This window comes from Callorhinus ursinus, unplaced genomic scaffold (assembly GCF_003265705.2).
Source record: "Callorhinus ursinus isolate GAN/ISIS: 27379988/994484 unplaced genomic scaffold, GSC_fseal_2.0 scaffold4, whole genome shotgun sequence".
Taxonomy (NCBI): Eukaryota; Metazoa; Chordata; class Mammalia; order Carnivora; family Otariidae; genus Callorhinus; species Callorhinus ursinus.
The window spans coordinates 94,772,087-94,792,968 of record NW_027397066.1 but is presented as its reverse complement, the minus strand read 5'-3'; the positions used below and the strand labels follow the sequence as shown (position 1 = coordinate 94,792,968).

At 37.5% G+C, this 20,882-nt stretch overlaps 2 protein-coding genes across 3 annotated transcripts in view; both read left to right on the top strand.

The window, feature by feature from the left end:
• Positions 1-20,882, top strand: part of LOC112826011 (bifunctional heparan sulfate N-deacetylase/N-sulfotransferase 4) — a 403,078-nt gene that overhangs the window by 283,029 nt on the left and 99,167 nt on the right. For both annotated transcript variants that reach the window (XM_025874089.2, XM_073891207.1), the window contains 2 exons: positions 16,894-17,079; positions 20,678-20,806. In XM_025874089.2, coding sequence (XP_025729874.1) covers positions 16,894-17,079; positions 20,678-20,806 — 315 coding nt within the window. The remainder of the gene's footprint in view (positions 1-16,893; positions 17,080-20,677; positions 20,807-20,882) is intronic.
• LOC112826012 (P2X purinoceptor 5-like) lies at positions 18,298-19,716 on the top strand. The gene is given in 2 exon segments (XM_073892177.1): positions 18,298-19,147; positions 19,149-19,716. Coding segments are annotated over 2 exon segments (1,200 nt in total). The 5' UTR covers positions 18,298-18,509; the 3' UTR covers positions 19,711-19,716.

Below are 20,882 nucleotides of genomic sequence, written 5' to 3'. Positions count from 1 at the left end.
AAAAAAAAAAGAATTCTCCAGACGTCAGAATTCTACCATAATATCTTGACTAACAACAGCGCCCTACTGGTGTCCAGTTCCACTCTTGGCCCTCTTGAATCTATTCCCATCAAAGCAGCTATAGTGACCCTGTTAACTTCTAATTCAAATTCTGTTACATTTTGTTTCAAAGTCCTCCAAACTACCTTAAAATAGCCCTTATGGCCTTTGCATCTGACCCCTTGTTTCCCATGCCCCATGTTCCCCTCTGATATTTTAATGGCTGGTACTTGAAAGACTCCAGTAATTTTCCCTGATGTGCTAGAATTTCTAGACTGGGTTTTCAAATTAAAACCCACTATGCTTTGAAATAATTTGTTTGTTAAATCTGCTGTGTCTATTTTTTTTGTATCAGTACTTTAAATCCTAAAGCAGGGTAGGCTGAAAATATTTTTAAGTTTGAAAAAGCATTAAATAATGAAATCAAATATTAATGGCATTTCCTTGGAAGACAGAGCAGTAAAAATTTGCTAAATGTTTCATAAATGGACTATTCATATGATCTTGAATATATTTAATAATACTTATTGGAAACCTATGATGAGTGAAATGGTCTTAGGAAGGAAGAAAATAATAAAATCACAGTGGGAAGATTATAGAATAGCAATAGAAAACTCGAAGCTCACTTATATGAGCACTTAAATGATTTTGTTACTGAATACAGAGCATTTATTTATAGATGGCATTTTATAACGATTTAAAAGTATTTCCATATATACACCATGTGGTCAGTAGAGATATCTCTTCATCATTATAACTATTAATTATTTTTTCTCTTTATGTTAAGTATGCATACATTTCTCATATATTGTTCAAAAATATCATTTATAGACACAATTTATTTATCACCATGGTCCTTTACTATGACAATATTTTGTCCATCATAATTCTTTATACCTTCCTATTAATACTTGTGTGTTTTGGGGCACCTGGGTAGCTCAGTTGGTTAAGCATCTGCCTTCAGCTTGGGTTATGATCCCGGGGTCCTGGAATCGGGCCCCGTATTGGGCTCCTTGCTCAGTGGGGAGTCTGCTTCTCCCTCTCCGTCTACCCCTCACCCCTGCTCATGCTCTCTCTCTCTCTGTTAAGTCAATAAATAAAAATCTTTAAAAAAAATACTTGTGTGTTTTATCTGGGATACTCAAAATTACACACCTATAGATTCAATCTTTAATATATGCTATATCAAGATGGAATATTTGTATTACAATGTGTGATTTATCCATTTGTCACTGAAAAGCTTTAGCCTCTGTGTGATTTATTGTTTTAACCATTTCAGAGAGTAACTTTCTGAAATACGTAACTTACTGTTTTTAAATTAATAAATGCATTCTAAGCATCATGTCTCATTTTTCACAAGGACAAAAGGTTTTCACTGTTAATACAAGTGACTTTACTGTGTTCTCAGAGTCTGCTGAGAATATGTGGACTATTTGCTCCTAAACTGTGTTCTTAAAATTTTTGAATTTTTGCATCTACTTTTTCAAGTTTTCCAATTTATGGTTTATAAAATTGTTAACTTTCTCTTCTAGCTATTGTCATGTTATCTGAGTATAGCAGCCAGATTCCCATTTTATTAAAATGAAGTGGTCAAACTAAATAACCATTGAGGTCCATGATATCTCTAAAATTCTATAAATCTGAGTTGCTCTGAGCTTGGAAATCAGATACAGCAAGCTTCTTAAGCTTGTTTCCAAAGAGATAGTTAAAGCATTCAATTTCACAAATGAGAAAACTGAACTCATGTGTAAATGGTCACACTGAGAACCCATACTCTGCTTTGTGGTTCCTAATCCAGTGACCTCTAAAAAGTTGAAAAATTGTTGAAGAACACAGACCTTTCTTTCTGTATTGAGAGAAGGAGATGTTATTGCATAAAAATTTAAAAAGTTAATATGGAAAATTGAAGTGTGAAAATGGTATAATGATCAGCGTATTGCATAATAAGTGAAAATATTTTTATTTTTCTTTCAGCTACCCATTGCCAGGAGATTTTTTACCCTTTTTACAAGTAGAATGATATTGTTTAATAAAGTTATTAGCTAGCTTATTCAAGCAAGCTCTAAGGTTTTCATCAATTCCTATTTTCACCAAACCTACAACATGAAGAATAGCATGAACTTTTTGCCTGAAAATTAGAATTGGTATTTCATTAGCTATTAATATTCATACTGCTTAGCAATGGATTTAGAGGGGAAAATGGCTTTTGTTGTCATGTGTTGTATCATGGTAAGTCTTTGACTTGCTGGTCTGATATTGGCAAGTAGATGAGAGAATTTCCCTTAGACAGAAAATCTCTACAATACATATTTATCTATTTGATTTTCCTAACGGAGGGCAACAACAGACCCACCCATCCCCCAAATTGCTATTTTAGTTGCAGCGTCTTTTTTCTGTCAAGGAGCTATTTTATTTCTGAACATGTTTAACCTCAAAGGAATAAATGCCACCTACAAAATTAACTTTAATAACAGGCAACAATAATTGAGGGAAATGAACTATATCATTCAAAATATTTTAAGTGTAAATCTATCAAGGTTTGCATCTATCTCATCTGAATACCTTGTTGTCATTACTTTTGGTAAATGTAAAGCCTTGAAAGTCATTCCTTCTGCTTTATGGCTTTTATGCATTTAAATAATCTTTTAAGATTAACTAGAGAACTCTAATTCTTTTCAAGTGTTGATACATGAAACAATTGAAGCAGAGGATTTCCCCCTAGGAGATAAGCTGATAACTGCTTAAGGTAGTTGTTAATATTTAATTTATTTCCTTTAAGGCAAATAAATATTTCCTCTAAATATTAAGTTTTGTTTATATTATACAAAACAGTAAACTATGCACAAAATACAAAAGACAAAGTTATGTTGCTCTGAAAAAACCTTAGCTATTTTTACACATAAAAATTTTTTGTGACATGAGTTTTCCCTGTGCAGGCCTTCGCCCAATTGTTCAGTGTATTAGTTAAGCCCAGGCATTGGACTTCAGACCTATCTTAATTCAAATTCCATCTTTGCCAATTATTAAATGGGTGAACTTAGCAAGCAACTTAAAATTCTTGTGCTTTTTATTTTCAAATATGTAAAATGGGGATGATAGTAGTTCGTACCTCATAGGTTTTTATGAGGATTACGGGATGTATGGACATGTTCGTATATGTATAATGTTTAGCAAAGTGTTTGGCACATAAGTGTCTCAAAAAATATTTGTAATCATCATCATGGCTACCATCATTTTCGCCATATTTCTTCAAGAAACATATGATCATTCTTTTTGAAATAAGAGGTTGGTGGTGACAATAATACCACCAAATGACTTTTTCAAAGTTATGTATTATGCAAGTTGGGGACAGATACAACATATTCTCATTTACCTTGCCGTTCTCTATCCGTAATTCAATACTGAATATGATCACTAATTTTTAATAATTAAAAGGAACTAGTATCTTACCAAACATTCCAAGAAAAAAGAACATGGATGATAGAAGTTTTTTTTTTTTTTAATATTTTATTTATTTATTTATTTGTCAGAGAGAAAGAGAACACAAGCAGGGGGAGTGTCAGGCAGAGGGAGAGGGAGAAGCACACTCCCTGCTGAGCAGGGAGCCCGATGTGGGGCTTGATCCCAGGACCCTGGGATCATGACCTGAGCGGAAGGCAGACACTTAACTGACTGAGCCACCCAGGCACCTCTGATAGTAGTTGTATTTTTAAAGAAATAAGTAAAAAAAAAAATAGAAAGGGTTGATTTATGTACATGTGAACTCTTAACTCTGAAATTATTGTTTTCCAACTATGTCCAAAAATGTTCAGATATTTCTTCCAGTGTGAAAAAGTAACTCTCTTTTCCTTCACACATTAGTTCCTTCCTTTCTTCCTTCTTTTTACTTTTTTGCAAAGAACACAAAAATACTAATTCTTCCTTCCTGTCTTTCTTCCTCTTTTCCTTCCTTCGTCCCTTTCCTCAATATACAATTAATGAATATGCGTAAATAATGTGTTCCACTCTTCTGGTAAGATATATATTGCTTAGCACTGATCTATCAGTGGCTCTGGAAACACTGCTTTGGGATTTGGCCTGTAGTCTGTTTTTATAGGGTTGGTGTACTAAAGATTAGCTTTATATTTTTAAAGGATTGTAAAAAACAAACAAAGAACAATGTATGACAGAGGCGTTAGGTTGCTGGCAAGTTCTAAAATATTTATTACATAGCTCTTCAGAGTAAAAGTTTGTCAAACTGTGACCCACACACCTAATGATCCAAAGGAAAGTATATCAAATTGCAATCATAATGATGAACAGTATTCCATGAATCCGTAATTAATCTATCCATCAGTGATTATTGATAACCTCCTGTGTCCTTAGAAGGATGAAATTTGTAGAATATAAAATAAATTTCTGATAATTCTTACCTTTACGAATCTCCAAAAGGAGCATAAAGTGTTGAGGAAAGGAAGAACTTGATTTCGTGTCAGAGAAAGCTTTGAGTTGGGAATTAGGAGATGAGCCTGAGCTGCTCATGTGGGGCCAGAATATGCAGGAACTTTATACTCTAGGCCTCAGGGCCTCAGGGACCTAAACCCAACCATACTGATCACCTTTGCATGGAACTCTGTCTACCATTTGAAATACTAATTCTCCAGATTCTTCTATCATCTCCCAATGTTCCTCATTAATGTACTCTAATTCATTCCTCTTCTATAACCTTCTAGATCATTATTCTTGTCTTTTGTACGTAAGATTAGGAAGTGAACCACTTAGCAATAGGGCATGGGAATTCTCATTTCTGCATTTTCATTTCAAGGAATAGATGTCTTTCGTCCTTGGTTGTCACTTCTAAATGCATACTTAGTACCCATTTTTTACATTCTTCCTTACTGAGTGAACCCAAAGTTTGCTTGTGGAGCCATTTTTCACCTTTTATTTCAGGTAGGAGACTATTAACATATTTCTGGCCATTTAGACATAAGCCTAAGTTGTGGTATGAGGCTCCAGGAAAGCAGGTTAGATACAGCTGATGCTTGCCCTTCTACCCTTGGCCTTTGCTCCTTTGTTTTGCCTTGCATTTGGTCCTATTGGTTGGAACTAAGGTAGCATCTTAAAACGATGAAGGAAAGGCTGAGAGAATAAGAGAACTCACTTCTGGCATTCTTGAACCTCTGAGCCAACTGTTGTCTCCCAAACTCCCATTACTTAAGTAAGCTCTTTTCTTTTTTAAGCCAGAGGACTTAAAAAAGAGTTTTTTGTTTTCATTTTTGTCTTTCTGGTACAGAGTTTGAACCCATTCCCTACATAATGTTTTTACATTGCATTTTTCTTCAGCTGTTTTGACATTTGCCTACATTCAAATTGCCCCAATGTTTAAAATTTGTAGACCATCCAAGGGAATATTTATATAGAATACCCTGAAGATAATGGCCCAAAACTTTTTAAGAAGTGTTGGTAGCAGATTTTACAGTTATTTATTAATCAAGACAGTAGTTTTGTGAGTAGATTCTTAGAATGGTCAATAATAGCATAATTAACTTTCACTGACAGATTTTAATTTAACTGCTTCACTGACCAAACTTGTTTTTAATTATTAAATGACTGTGAAATAATCAAGAGCCAAGATTTTCAAGAATTTCTGTTTTTTACTTAACTCCTGCTGTACCAAGTAAACTCTATTCAAGTTGGATAATCCATCAAAGGTGCTTGTTACCACATATTTTTCTTTTCTTTTTTCTCTTTTGCCTTTTTCAGCTTGAAAAATTCTTTCAGCTTGATAGTTTCTTTCATACTTTATCTATAGTGGCTGAACATTTTCATCATTCCATGATTACCTCTTTATAGTTGACATTTCAGTCCCCTGCAGTCATATCTGCAGTAATTTGAGCAATATGGGAATATGAGAAATTGTTTCCAAGCATGTTGACAATGGAGAGGGGTAAAACTGACTGATAATACAGGAGAATTAGAGGGCTTGAAGTCAGGTTGTTTTGAGATGAGAATTTTATCAATGCTGTGATTTCCAAATATGGTACCTCTTTAATATGATGATAACAAAATGGAAATATAATATTTTGGTATGATTTCAATCTGAAACATGTTAACATATCTACAGAAAAGTATAATAATGTAATCATCTGTATAGGCAGTTACTTAAGTGATCGTAATTTAAGGGATTTTTTATTAATATATAGGTACCATTTATTAACATAACTTACTTTTTGTCTAATGAAATTTAACCTATTTTAAACGGAGTAAAGTTTCCCCAATATTGGAAACAATCACAGATATTAATATTTTAACTCTTAGAGAAGGCACAGGATGTCACAGAGGGATTTTAAAATGCAATAAGACCTTGTATTTTGGGGGTAGGGAAGGGAATTGACAACCTAAGGGATGGCACATGCCTGTACCAAATGTTTAACGCATTTTTCCATAAATGCATTAAGTTGACATTACAGGGAAAAAAAAATGACTCCTAAGAGAAATCTCAGCTGCACTCAAAAAGAGTATTAGAAGTATATTCCATTGCTCAGAGAAAGTAATAGTTTATGCAAATCTATATCTGCAAAGTAATGTGTTTAAATTACTGATTCCAACCCATCAGCTACATAATTGTGTAAGCACCCAATAGGTTTGGAAATGTGTTCAAAATCAGAAAATCAAGGGCATTCTAGCCAGCCTTAAAAAGGGCAAGTTGCCCTCTTCGACATTTCTACTACACACACACACACACACACACACACACACACACACACACACCCTAGCCATCCCACCTAAAGTAGTGCTTTATTCCATGAACATAGGCAATCAGAGGATTAAATAATAATAATAAAATTTTAAAAGTAGCAAATGTATAATGTGTATAAATTCTTGAGGTACTAAGAATGGAGAGAAGATATGGCAAGATAAATTGAGTATATTATGTAGTTGAGATAAAATTACAAATGAAATAGTGTGAAGATAGTGTAATTTGTATTAATCAAAATTATTTTGAGTACCTTCTTTTCGCATGTGTCTGCTGACAGTAACTATAGAAATGGTGTCATAATGAGATGGATAGTACTATTCTTGTTTCCATCTGACTCTGAACACATCTAAGAGTCTTTAAGTTGTCATTTCTTTCAGTTTAAGGGCATTGTGAGAAGCTCTAAATACTTAATATCTGGTACTGTTTCTCTTGTTACTAAATTAAATCTAGAACTAAATCTTTCCATGTAGCAGAGGCAACAATGAAGGGAAAAAGGTACTGAGATGCAGTCTGGTGTTTCATGAGATATTCTCATACCACATCTCTGCCACACTTCACTCTTCTCAGGTTCTTGCTTTCCTCCTTATTCTGCTTATTTCAAGAGCCAATCAGCATAAGCATTCCCTCGAATACACTCTGAACTCCTTTGCACTTCTTGGTTCATCATACTGCAAAGCCTCAGCCTTGTTTGGATCCAAATCTCCACCTAATCTATGCCTGTACCCCTGAAACAGTGTTTGGCTGGGGCCAACATTTGATTTTTCTCACTTTAAAGTCATGACCACAGACCTCAAGTAGACCCTCAAAACTTCCCAGAAGTTACCCTGCAAGTCCTCACTTTGTTCATCATCTTATTCTCCTAGGCCACTGTTGCATTGTCTCTGCAAACTGCCTCACATTTCCCCCATCCTCATTCTCAGCTGATGATCTTATTTCACTGAAAAAAACAAAATCAATAAATTAGAAGGGAACTTCCAGGGGTGCCTGGGTAGCTCAGTTGGTTAAGCGTCTGCCTTTGGCTCAGGTCATGATCCCAGAGTTCTGGGATCAAGCCCCACATCAGGCTCCCTGTTCACTGGGGAGTCCTCTTGTCCCTCTTCCTCTGCGCCTCCCCCCTGCTCATGCACTCTTTCTCTCACTTGCGTTCTGTCTCTCTCTCTCTCAAAACAAGTAAAATCTTTTAAAAAGAGGGGGGTGACTTCCACGTGCTCCCATTACTACAACTAGCCCTTCAACATGATGATAACAAAATGAAAATATAATAATAGGTATGATTTCACGTAGTCACAGAAAAAATATATAATTATAATAATCTTTACAGACAATTCCTCAGTGACCATTACTATTTAGTAAAAGCTTGTGGAATATATTGTTACCACTTATTAACATAAGCTGTGTTAATAATGACATAAATATAAATTGTGGACTGGCATCCCATGAAGGAAGCACACAATCTTGGCTTCTGCCTTAAAACGATGAATAAAAGAACTAAAAACACAAAGGCCAAATTCTCCACTTTTGCACTCAATCCCACCCCATTCCAACTGTTCGAGAGCATTATTCCAGCAATTCTCCCCTCTCTCCTAAATCATTTCCCTCTCTGTACAAACATACTGCCATTACTCCCATCTTTAGGTAATCTTGTGCTTAGGTTCGCTGCTCCCTCCAGCTACAGCACCATTTCTAGAATCTCCATTTTAGCAAAACTTCTTGAAATAGTTGTTAATACTCACTGTCTCCATTGTAGGTCCTCCCATTCTCTCTTAAATTCATTCTGATGTGCGTTCCCTTCACCTGTCTGTCTGAACTCTTATCCAGTTCGCCAGTGCATGTCCAATAGTAAAACCAATGGGCAATTCTTAGTTTCTCATTTAACTTCATCTATTAACAGCACTTGACATTCAGACTCTTTTATCAAACACTTCTTCAGTTGGCTCTCATTTTGTTGTGGATTCCCAGTATTCCTCCAGTCTCACTTGATACACTCTTTCTCAGTGTATTTCCTGGATTTCTTCTCTTCTCCCTGACTTTGTAATGTTAAATGCCCCAAAGATCCATCCTTAGACTTCTCTATTTATGCATTCATTCTGTTAATGATCTTAATGAGTCTTACGACTCTAAATAAAATTTATGTATTGATAATTCACCAAATTTAGATCTCCAGCTGAACTCTCTCCTCTGAATCCTAAACTTGTTTGACTTCCTATCTGACATATCCAGTTGGATGTCTAATGTCAAACATATGTCCTATCTTTCTCCCCAAAACCTGTTTTAACTTCCCAGTCTCACTTGATGGAAACCCTATCCTCCTAGTTGAGCATTTCTCTCATGTTTTCTAGTCAATCAATCATCCAATTCTGTGGCTCCACAATATATCCAGGACCTAAATGATCCACACCTATTCCTTCTCTGCAGTGATGTTGCATTACATAGCTTCCATGAAAGCATGATCAATGTGAAAAGTTGGAGTTGTTCAGTAAATAACTTGTAAGGTTATTTGCAGCAACCCTGACTCTTGACATCACCTCTTATGACTCTCCCCCTTTGCTAATTCTACTCCAAAAAACAATTGAATTCTTATTTGTCCTAAAAAATACCTGAGGAGCTTTTAACTCAGAGCAATGTATGTACTGTCACCTCCTCCCCCAAGTTATCTGTATGGCTTAATTCCTCACAACTTCAGATCTTGATTCAAAATATTAGCTGCTCTAGGAAGCCCTCCTGAATAACCTATTTAATATTGCAACCCATACCCCGTCAAACCTCCCCTTTTCTCTGCTTTATTTCTCTCTGTAGCTCTTAGCATCTTCTAATATATTGTACAACTTACCTACTTATTTTGTGTAATCTTGGTCTCATCCCATTAAAATATATGCTTCCTGATGGCAAAGATCTCTGCCTGTTTTGTTGATTGATATATTTTCAGCACCTAGAATGGTTTATATTACATCATGTATATAATAAATATGTATTGAATAAAGGAAATTAATGAACCAAAATGTATTGAACATTTTGATTATCAATAAAGTAAGAATTCTAACCACAAAAATTAACAATGCAAATGCCTAATCAACTACATTTCATACAGTGTGAATGAAGACTTAAGTTTTTCTGTTAGTTCCATTTAGGCAACAAAGTAGACCTTCAGCAGGATCAAGAATATTAAAGGAATGAGTCGCAATTGCTCAAAATGGCTCTACTTAGGATCGGAAAGTTCACACTAAAGAAGCAACACCATTGTTATGCTACTTCTTTTCCAAAAGAAAAATCCATTTATAACACAGAGCTCTCCAGAGATTTGTCACCATTTACTAGGCTTCAGTCCAAAAAGTGTCAGGATTGACCCAGCCAATTTCCAGGGTCACACAGTCATTGCTTTTATCACTTATGAAAACAGAAGACAATTTCAGTTCCCAAAACACAGTGGAAAATCAATAATCTTAGGGTCATTCTCAAAGTTGACAATATGATTCCAAGTCCTTATTAAAAGGAAAAATAGATAATGAGATCTATTTTCTTTAGCACTAGTGCTGCTCCCTAGAAGTCGTGTATATAGGAGTACAAATCAATACTTTAGGTTCAACAGGATATTGTTTAATGCATTATATTGTTGCTGAAGAAAATGAAGTATATTCATATATGCAGTCATTATTTTACTTACTTTCCTTTTATATTCATTCATTAAATATCTATGATTAATTTATTTAATAACTTTTTTTTACTCATCACTTCCTTTAAAGATATTTATTAAATACCAACAATGTACCAGGCATGTTGCTAAGTGCTGGGGATATAAAACTATCCTAAATGTATTGTGGGCTGTTTTTACAAGCAATATCTCCTGAAATGCAAACATAAGGACATAATAATAGGAAAAATACCATTTGTGTGGCTCTTCATCATCCCTGTATTAAGACCTCCATCTATTCTTCAGGTTTCTGTCCAACTGTTTGTGGGAGATCTGGGGATCTCCTATATGGCCATGAGCCTATTTTTCTCCTTTTTGCCTCTGGCTCCCTATGATGTATCAGGTCTTCTAAAAAGTATCTACAGTGACTGACCACAAAATGCAACACCAAAGTGTTGCTCATGTTCAACCTATGGGCCTCTCTACCTTTGCATGTGATGCCTACAGATCCCTTTGGCCATTTGTTAGTATGTGGTTATCATTTTGAAGGAATATTGCAATGTATGTTGGCACAGAGGCACTTGTGCTCATCCAGATTAATCCACTGGAGCAACGTTCCTTCAGTAGAATTTGTCCCCCTTCTTTATATTACCTACAATATATGGTTTCACCACATGTTGGCCTATGTTAAATACCTGTGGTATTTATTATTTAAGTAAACTGGTCTCATATTTATTTTCTCTGTACATTACCACTGGCTGATCATTACATAAAATTAAACAGTCATACATATTACATTATTACATGAGAGCATCCAACTAGACAAATAGGTGTTTGCCATATATCAATGAGTTTCCTTGAAGAAATATTGAGCAGTGCTTTAGCAAACTCTTCCTCTGTTTTCCTAGAATTCAAACCACTGACATCTGTATGAATCCTTTAAACCTTTCATACTTACTACAAAGGGGCAAAAACTACCTGTATCAGTCAGGATTCCATGGTAGAGGCAGAAGCCACTTGGAGTTATTTGAAGCAGGGGGAGTTTCTTTTTTTATTATTATTATATTATGTTAATCACCATACATTACATCATTAGTTTTTGATGTAAAGTTTCATGATTCATTGTTTGCTTATAACACCCAGTGCTCCATTCAGTATGTGCCCTCTTTAATACCCATCACCAGGCTAACCCATCCCCCCCTCCCCTTAGAACCCTCAGTTTGTTTCTCAGAGTCCATAGTCTCTCATGGTTCATCTCCCCCTCCAATTTCCCCCCTTCATTTTTCCCTTCCTACTATCTTCTCCTTTTTTCTTTAACATATAATGTATTATTTGTTTCAGAGGTACAGGTCTGTGATTCAACAGTCTTACACAATTCACAGCACTCACCATAGCACATACCCTCCCCAATGTCTATCACCCAGCCGCCCCATCCCTCCCACCCCCCACTGCTCCAGCAACTCTCAGTTTGTTTCCTGAGATTAAGAATTCCTCATGTCAGTGAGATCATATGATACATGTCTTTGTCTGATTGACTTATTTCACTCAGCATGATACCCTCCAGTTCCATCCACATCATTGCAAATGGCAAGATTTCATTCTTTTTGATGGCTGCATTATATTCCATTGTATATATATACCACGTCTTCTTTATCCATTCATCTGTCGATGGACATCTTGGCTCTTTCCATAGTTTGGCTATTGTGGACATTGCCGCTATAAACATTGGGGTGCACGTACCCCTTTGGATCAGTACATTTGTATCTTCAGGGCAAATACCCAGTAGTGCAATTGCTGGGTCTTATGATAGAGCAATCTACACATTTAATGCAATCCCTATCAAAATATCATCCACTTTTTTCAAAGAAATGGAACAAATAATCCTAAAATTTGTATGGAACCAGAAAAGACCCCGCATAGCCAGAGGAATGTTGAAAAAGAAAAGCAAAGCTGGTGGCATCACAATTCCGGACTTCAAACTCTATTACAAAGCTGTCATCATCTACAGTATGGTACTGGCACAAAAACAGACACTTAGATCAATGGAACAGAATAGAGAGACCAGAAATAGACCCTTAACTCTATGGTCAACTAATCTTCGACAAAGCAGGAGAGAATGTCCAATGGAAAAAAGACAGTCTCTTCAACAAATGGTGTTGGGAAAATTGGACAGCCACATGCAGAAGAATGAAACTGGACCATTTCCTTACACCACACACAAAAATAGACTCAAAATGGATGAAAGACCTCAATGTGAGACAGGAGTCCATCAGAATCCTAAAGGAGAACACAGGCAGCAACCTCTTCGACCTCAGCCACAGCAACTTCTTCCAAGAAACATCACCAAAGGCAAGGGACGCAAGGGCAAAAATGAACTATTGGGACTTCATCAAGATAAAACGCTTTTGCACAGCAAAGGAAACAGTCAATAAAACCAAAAGACAACAGACAAAATGGGAGAAGATATTTGCAAATGACATATCAGATAAAGGGCTAGTATCCAAAAGCTATAAAGAACTTATCAAACTCAACACCCAAAGAACAAATGATCCAATCAAGAAATGGGCAGAAGACATGAACAGACATTTTTCCAAAGACATCCAAATGGCCAACAGACATATGAAAAAGTGTTCAACATCTCTCGGCATCAGGGAAATCCAAATTAAAACCTCAATGAGATACCACCTCACACCAATCAGAATGGCTAAAATTAACAAGTCAGGAAACGACAGATGTTGGTGGGGATGTGGAGAAAGGGGAACCCTCCTACACTGTTGGTGGGAATGCAAGCTGGTGCAGCCACTCTGGAAAACAGTAGGGAGGTTCCTCAAACAGTTGAAAATAGAGCAGGGGGAGTTTTTATTCAGCAATTTAAGCACCTCCAAAAACTTTAGAAGGGTTGATGGAACAGATTCTAGGCTGTATTTCTCAGGGGACTCACAAAGCCAGACAGAACTGCTTCCCTAGGAGGACGGTGGGGACACCACGTCAAAAACTGCCACTGGGGCTAGGGCAGAAGCAATAAGTTTCCACTGCCTCCTTGCAATGGGGCACCAAATACTGCTCCAGGAAACCTTCCTGTTTTCACAACCTCACGTGTCAACAACAGGGGCCAGGAGCTGCCATGCTTTAGCATTTGCACACCTACTGCCTTCTGAAATATGTCCTGAGTACTTCTAATTGGCCGAATTGTGTTTGCATAAAAGAACGATAGCTGCAGAGAAGTTTGGGAAATGTAGAATTTTGCTTTATAATCTCTCCAAGTAAAAACCAGTCCAAGTGGATAGGAGTTCCAGTTCAGAAATACATACTGAAGTCAATTCTCTTTGTAAAGTGCTTCCAATCATTAACTGGGGTTGAGTTGGGCGGGGATCACAGTAGCAGCAACTTAGTAGAAAAGCAGATGAAAAGCCTATAAATTTAGAAAACTTGGTTATAATTTTAGCTGTGACATTTAGGAATGTGAGCAAGTCATTTGCCTTCCCTGTGCCTCAGTTTCCACACTTGATAATAATATCCGGGCCACCTCACAGGGTAATTATGAGGATCCCATTAGACATAAATGTGAAAAAACTTCATGAATATTAGATACTCAGCAACTGAAAGCAGATACGATCAATAAGAATGATTAAACAAAAATAAAATGAGATCATTTCAGTTACTATTAGATGTGTAGTGTTAAATGCCTTTTATTTTATTTTAGGTCTTGAAAAAATGGCAACCCTATTTATATATAGTCTCTAAATTACCACATTATCTCATTTCCTAGTCAACTGAGACCATAGTGTAACTGGGAAGATTTAATCAAGTTAAACTAAATATTTGTGGTGTCATACCATAATATCATAGAAATCTTGGGTCCTATAAGGGACGTTGTTTTAATAAATAATAAATGCCATGTTGGAGTTAGTTTATTCTGTCACTTTATGTCTATTCTTATAGTTTCAAATGCTTCCTTTATTTACGTTAGCAAGTCTTTTAAACTTTGTAATTTTTGTGATCTTGTATAGATATAATGTTTAGTTCACTTTTTAGTTCATCAAATTTCTGTGAAGGGTGTTTTAAGCTCTGGACAGTAAAGAATGAAGGTTTCTAGTTCAGCAAGCTTTTTGATAACAGAAAAAGAGTTTCTAGGGAATTACTTTTCATTTTGTGTTATCATTTAGATTGAAAAAGCATAAACTCATAATTATCTAGTGTGATTTACTATTTTGATTGAGCTCTGGTTGTCAGTGTGATAAGATGACCTTATGAGCAGTATAACATTGAGCCCCCAGAAATCAATAAATATAATAAAATCCTTTTACTGCCCCTTCCTTCCTACTCACTAAATCAATTGCTTTTTACCTTCTGGTTTTTCATGAAAGTTCTACAATTCATTTTACTACCTGTCAAAATTGAAATGTCTTTTTTTTTCCTGAGGATATACAGTTGTTTGATATTTCAATTTTCTTCATGATTTTATTTTTCATCCCTTTGTTTCTAGGACATTTACATACTTATCTTCATGTTCTAAGTCCCAAATTTGGAATAACATATTATACAGGGATAGAAAATGAGGACCAGAACAGTGATCAGTATAGATTATTAGGATTCATACACTGTTATTTTGCAAATCATGGAACAAGATGATTACAAAACTCCATATGAATCACGAAAAAGTGATGAGAGTATAACAGATTGTTTTTCCCTTCTTGCAAATCAGGAGTACTTCTCTAAACATCAGTCACATGAGTTCTATTTACCACATAGAAGGCTTTGAACACCCTCAACCCTATATTTCTCCCATGAGGAAGTTCATCTGTGTCTCATACCCAGTGCATCCACACTGGCTACCTGATGATATCGCTCCTCAGAACGCTTTGTGGTGATGATTCACTGGGCAATATGGAACTAAGCTAAGAAAACTAAGGCTTTTCCCAGTACATGTCCTCCAGTGATGTGTCAAAATAACAATAGCTGCCTGCCCCTCTGGCAGCTTCCAAGTAGTTTCATTATGGAACTTTCCCAACCTTGCCTTGTGTTGAAAATATAAGCTGGGAAAAGTATTTTTCTTCTGCACACACCAAGAAATGAATTTTCCCCAGTGCCTAGCAAAAGACTCCAGCTCATTTTATAGCATTGATTTCATAATATAGTCTTTCTACAGAGTCATTTATTGTAATAGATGTTAGAAAACACAACGTCTTGGTGAAAGAGAGCTAAATTTGGCTAAACGATGAGAGTCATTCCATGAAAGGAAAAATATGGAGCCTTACAAAATATTTAGGGCCCATCTTCTGAGCTGAGTGTGGCATGTGACTTAAGAACTGTAGATATTTGATCCATTCACCATTTGCTTGTTATGCCAGACTGAATTCTTTTCCTATGCTATGTGCCATATAATGGAAAATATAAATGGCACTTTTGTGTTCTGCTTATTGATTCAATCAACTTTCATATAATACTGTACACTATCATTTATAACCTCATTGATGAGATTCAATCCTAGAAGGAGTCTTATAAAGCAGATAAGCATTTAAACGGAGAAATATAAAAAAGGAGAAATTAGAAAGCTGCAGATCTGTATCATGTACCTTGCAATATAATATCGTTCTTCAACATTTTTTCCATTTTCTTATTTTAAATTTGTTTTCCTTTAGACTCAACTGTTTATCCAAGGCAAGCATCTCATAGTAAAGTGTATGTTTCATAATAAGTAAATTGAATTGCTATGAACCAAAACCAAGGGAAAAATCTTAATTTTGCTTTTCCTTTACCCTCTGTATCCAAAACATCACTGGGTGTCATATGACATTTGTCCCCTGGCTTTTAATTGGACCACCAATAATCAGTCTAGTCTGAGTACCTGTGTTCCCTCTACTCTGCACCATTGCAGTAACTTCTAATGCACAGCCTTACTTAATTCATCTCCTCCCCACTTTTAGTTCATCTTAACGTGTTGTCACTAGGTCCTTCTTCCAAAAACATAGAGCAGATCATGTCCCTCCATGCTCAGAGAGCTTCCTTATCTACACTATTAAAGTGGAATTCATCCCAAATCCCTTAGTTAACAGTAAAAGCTCATTACTTTATAGTTCATACTTACCTTTCTGGCCATCTTCAATGTTACACACACACACACACACACACACACACACTCACATACAGTGTGCTCTTCCATCTCTCATATTTGGCACTTGTTCAAGTGATACTGCTTCTCTATCTGGGGAAAGTCCATGTTCTATTCCTATCTTCTTCCAAAACTTTCTGTATTCAAATTTCAGAATTAAACTCACCCACATAACACATGTCAAAGTATTTACTATGTCTATGATACCATGAGTTTTATAAGATTATGAGCTGTTGAAAGACAAAAGTTCTGTCTTAGGTTTTGGATTTCTTGTACTTAGCATAGAATTCAACATATACTAAATAATGTTTATGGAAACAATTTTAATTGGATTCGATTGACCACACTCCATGTGATGTTCTCGCTTTCTTTTAGGAACATGGAATACCTATCAACATGGGCTACGCAGTGGCACCACATCACTCAGGGGTCTACCCAGTTCATATTCAGTTGTATGAAGCTTGGAAGAAGGTCTGGAGTATTCAGGTCACCAGCACTGAAGAATATCCACATTTGAAACCTGCACGGTACCGAAAGGGCTTCATTCACAATAACATCATGGTGAGCACGTACTGCTGTGTGTAATGAAGGCTCTCAATACCTATCTGTGGAATAAACACAAGACATAACTCCAGAACTCTCTAACAGAATATCATAAGTTCCTAACATACCATGGTGGTAACTGGTCACACATTAACACATTGTTTGGCTAGTGGCTTGCTTCATAAGCTGTGGGTGGTTTTGCCAAATCTAAGACAAGCTCAAAATCCTGAAAATGAATTTCAAACAAATCATCCATGCAGTTTCTCAATTGATGTTTTGTCTGGAGACCTTATACTTCTGGGAGTTTCTCCTTGTCTTTTGGAGTTTTCCAGGCAAAGTCCATAGATCAAGAAAATAACTCCCAAATCACTACACTATCAACAGACAGAATCAAATAAATAGCGTCTGAAAACTAAATTTACCTACTCAGTTTATTTTGGTTTTCAGACACTTGGAGTATCTTAGGATATTTTTTTCTTATTCTTCTATTTTTTTCCTTGCATTCTCTAAAAATGGAGGTAGATATATCTTTTTCCAGATTTTTATATTGAAAAAAATAATAATAATCTGATGCAACAATGGTGTATCAGTTGCTATAAATGAGAATAGAATCAAATGAGTTTTACCTGGTAATTTACAAGTACTCATTGGAATGAAAAAAATATTCTTCACTCTTCACTTTGAAATAAAATAGCCCGTCTTAAAATGTCCATCTCTAATTCCAGTGCCTTAGGTTATGTTCTCATTATCAGTTGCCTAGATCATAGCAAGGGTCTACAAACTGTTCTCCCTACTTTAAATAGTTACATCTTCCCAATCCATTGTTCAGATTGCTATTAGAACTATCTATCTACCAATCTTTCTTTCTATCTATCTATAAACACCTATCTAATTACTATCTAAAACCAAAGAAAATGCACTAACACACATGCCTAGCCACAGCCAGTACTGGAAGACTTTTAAAAAAGCCTCAGATTTAAATGGAGCCATTCATTATGCAAATAATGGTATTGACATTCATAAAAATCAAGGAGGTATGGAAAGAATTGCTCTTATATAATTTTGAATTAGAGTGAAAATACCATTTTCCCTTTATTGAGTTACATGAACATTTGACTATTATAAAATAAAACATTCATTTTAACCAATATTACATGCATCCACTTAGTTTGAATTTAATACAAACTATTATAGAAATTAAGCAAAGAATATGGAGAGGGAGAGGCGGCGGCCAGGTCGCAGCTGAGGCCGGGCACCGCCACCCTCCGCCCCCGGCCCCCAGCGCGGCTTCCGCAGCGTCGCCGGCAGCGGCCCGCGCCCCCGCGCGCCCGGCCCGTCGACCCTGCGCGTTGGAGCCGCGCCCCCGGGAGCCGCAGTGCCCAGCGGCCTGGGGCCGGCGCGGAGTGCGCGGGGAGCCGGCGGGGAGCAGGAGCAGGTGAGCCAGCGCCATGGGGCAGGCGGGCTTCAAGGGGCTCTCCCAGTCGCTGTTCGACTACAAAACCGAGAAGTACGTCATCGCCAAGAACAAGAAGGTGGGCCTGCTCTACCGGCTGCTGCAGGTCTCCATTCTGACCTACCTGGTGGTCTGGGTGTTCCTGGTGAAGAAGGGTTACCAAGACACAGACACCTCCCTGCAGAGCAGCATTGTCACCAAAGTCAAGGGTGTGACCTTCACCAACACATCTGAGCTCGGGGAGCGGCTCTGGGATGTTGCCGACTATGTCATCCCACCCCAGGGAGAGAACGTCTTCTTCGTAGTCACCAACTTGATCGTGACCGCCAACCAGCAGCAGGAAACCTGTGCTGAGAGCGAAAGCATTCCGGATGCCTGGTGCTACACAGATAGTGACTGTCCCCCTGGGGAGCCTGTTGTGGCTGGAAATGGAGTGAAGACTGGCCGCTGCCTGCGGGTGGGCAGCATGCAAAGGGGCACCTGTGAGGTGTTCGCCTGGTGCCCCGTGGAGACAAAGCCCAGACCAGTGAAGCCACTGCTGGGCAAGGCTGAAGACTTCACCGTTTACATAAAGAACTTCATTCGTTTCCCCAAATTCAACTTCTCCAAGACCAATGTGCTAGACACCAATGACAGCTTTCCTGAAATCCTGTCAGTTTGGCCCCAAGAACCCCTACTGCCCCATCTTCCGACTGGGGTCTGTGGTCAGCTGGACGGGGAGCAACTTCCAGGAGATAGCTGTGCAGGGTGGTGTGATAGGAATTCAGATTGAATGGGATTGTGATCTTGATAAAGCTCCTTCTGAATGCAACCCTCACTATTCTTTTAGCCGTCTGGACAACAAATTTTCAGAAAACTCAATCTCCTCTGGGTACAACTTCAGGTTTGCCAAATATTACCGAGATGCTGCTGGAGTGGAGTTCCGCACCCTGATGAAAGCCTATGGGATCCGCTTTGATGTGATGGTGAATGGCAAGGCAGGGAAGTTCAGCCTCATCCCCACGGTCGTCAACATTGGCTCTGGGGTGGCGCTCATGGGTGCTGGGGCTTTCTTCTGTGACCTGGTACTTATCTACTTCATCAAGAAGAGCCACTTTTACCGAGACAAGAAGTACGAGGAAGTGAGGTCTGGCCACCTGGGGAAGGGAGAGGTGAATGTGGAGCAGCTACAGAACCTGCAGACTGTGGACGCATAGCCAGAGGTGTCAGCTGAGAGCAGATCTGGTGAAGATGTTGGGGCTGAACCACCTGCAGCTCTGAACTGAGCAGTGTCTTCTGTTTGCCTGGGATCCTGCTGCGGGCTTTGTGCTGGGTGTGCTGTGTGTGTGGCTGTGGCTGGGGCAGGGGAGCCTCCTAGCGGCCAGAGTGGCTCCGATCTGCAAGAGGCGGCCTTGGAGAGCCAAGTGGGGTAAGGCCGCCGGCCTGGGTGGTACTAAAGTGTTTTCGTTTTTCTGAAAAAAAAAAAAAAAAGAAAAGAAATTAAGCAAAGAATAGATAAAATTATAGTTACTCTGTTCAACTGGATGCATTTTTCCATTAGATTATAAGCAGTTTATTATTCAAAATCAACTTTTGGAATAAAATTACTTATTTGCTTTCTCTGTTGAACATTCAAATTTATAACAGAATTAACCACAGAATGTACCAGAAGCAGTCATTAGATGGTTTGACTACTACTGTGACTAAAATTTAAAATCAGAGTGTAGTAAAAACAAAATTTATAAAAGTGGAAGAAGTGATGAAAATGGACTGTTTTGAATCTTAGACACTGAGTACCATGTAAGACTGTATTTCAGAAGCAAGGAGAGTAATGGCCCAATACCATGAAAAATGTAACTTTGGAGAATCTCTATATTTAAATTAAATTAATCCTAAGAAGACTTTTATTTTTTGGCAGTCCTTTAACATAACTGAGCTGGTGGGTGAGATTTATAGCACTTCGTGAAAATGCTTTAGCCTATATATCCTATAGCTTTGATTTGGCAACTCCTTAGTATTTACGTACTTACACCAACACTGGGTCTTCATTTCAGTAAGATTTGACTTTAGCAGCCAAGGAGAAACTCCAATAGGAAATGATAATTTGCAGACTCTGAGGTCATGAGACAGTGGGGGAGCTCATAATTAAGTAATGCATATGCTGCTTTCCCCCCTTTTCCTCAGGTCCTCCCTCGACAGACCTGCGGATTGTTCACACACACTATTTTCTACAAAGAATATCCAGGAGGACCCCAAGAATTGGATAAAAGTATAAGAGGAGGTGAACTTTTCCTCACAATCCTTCTAAACCCGGTATGTATTCTATTTATGCTTTTTATAATAACATGAGAATGTTCAAATACGTGTTTCGTTTTGTTTCTATTGCCAA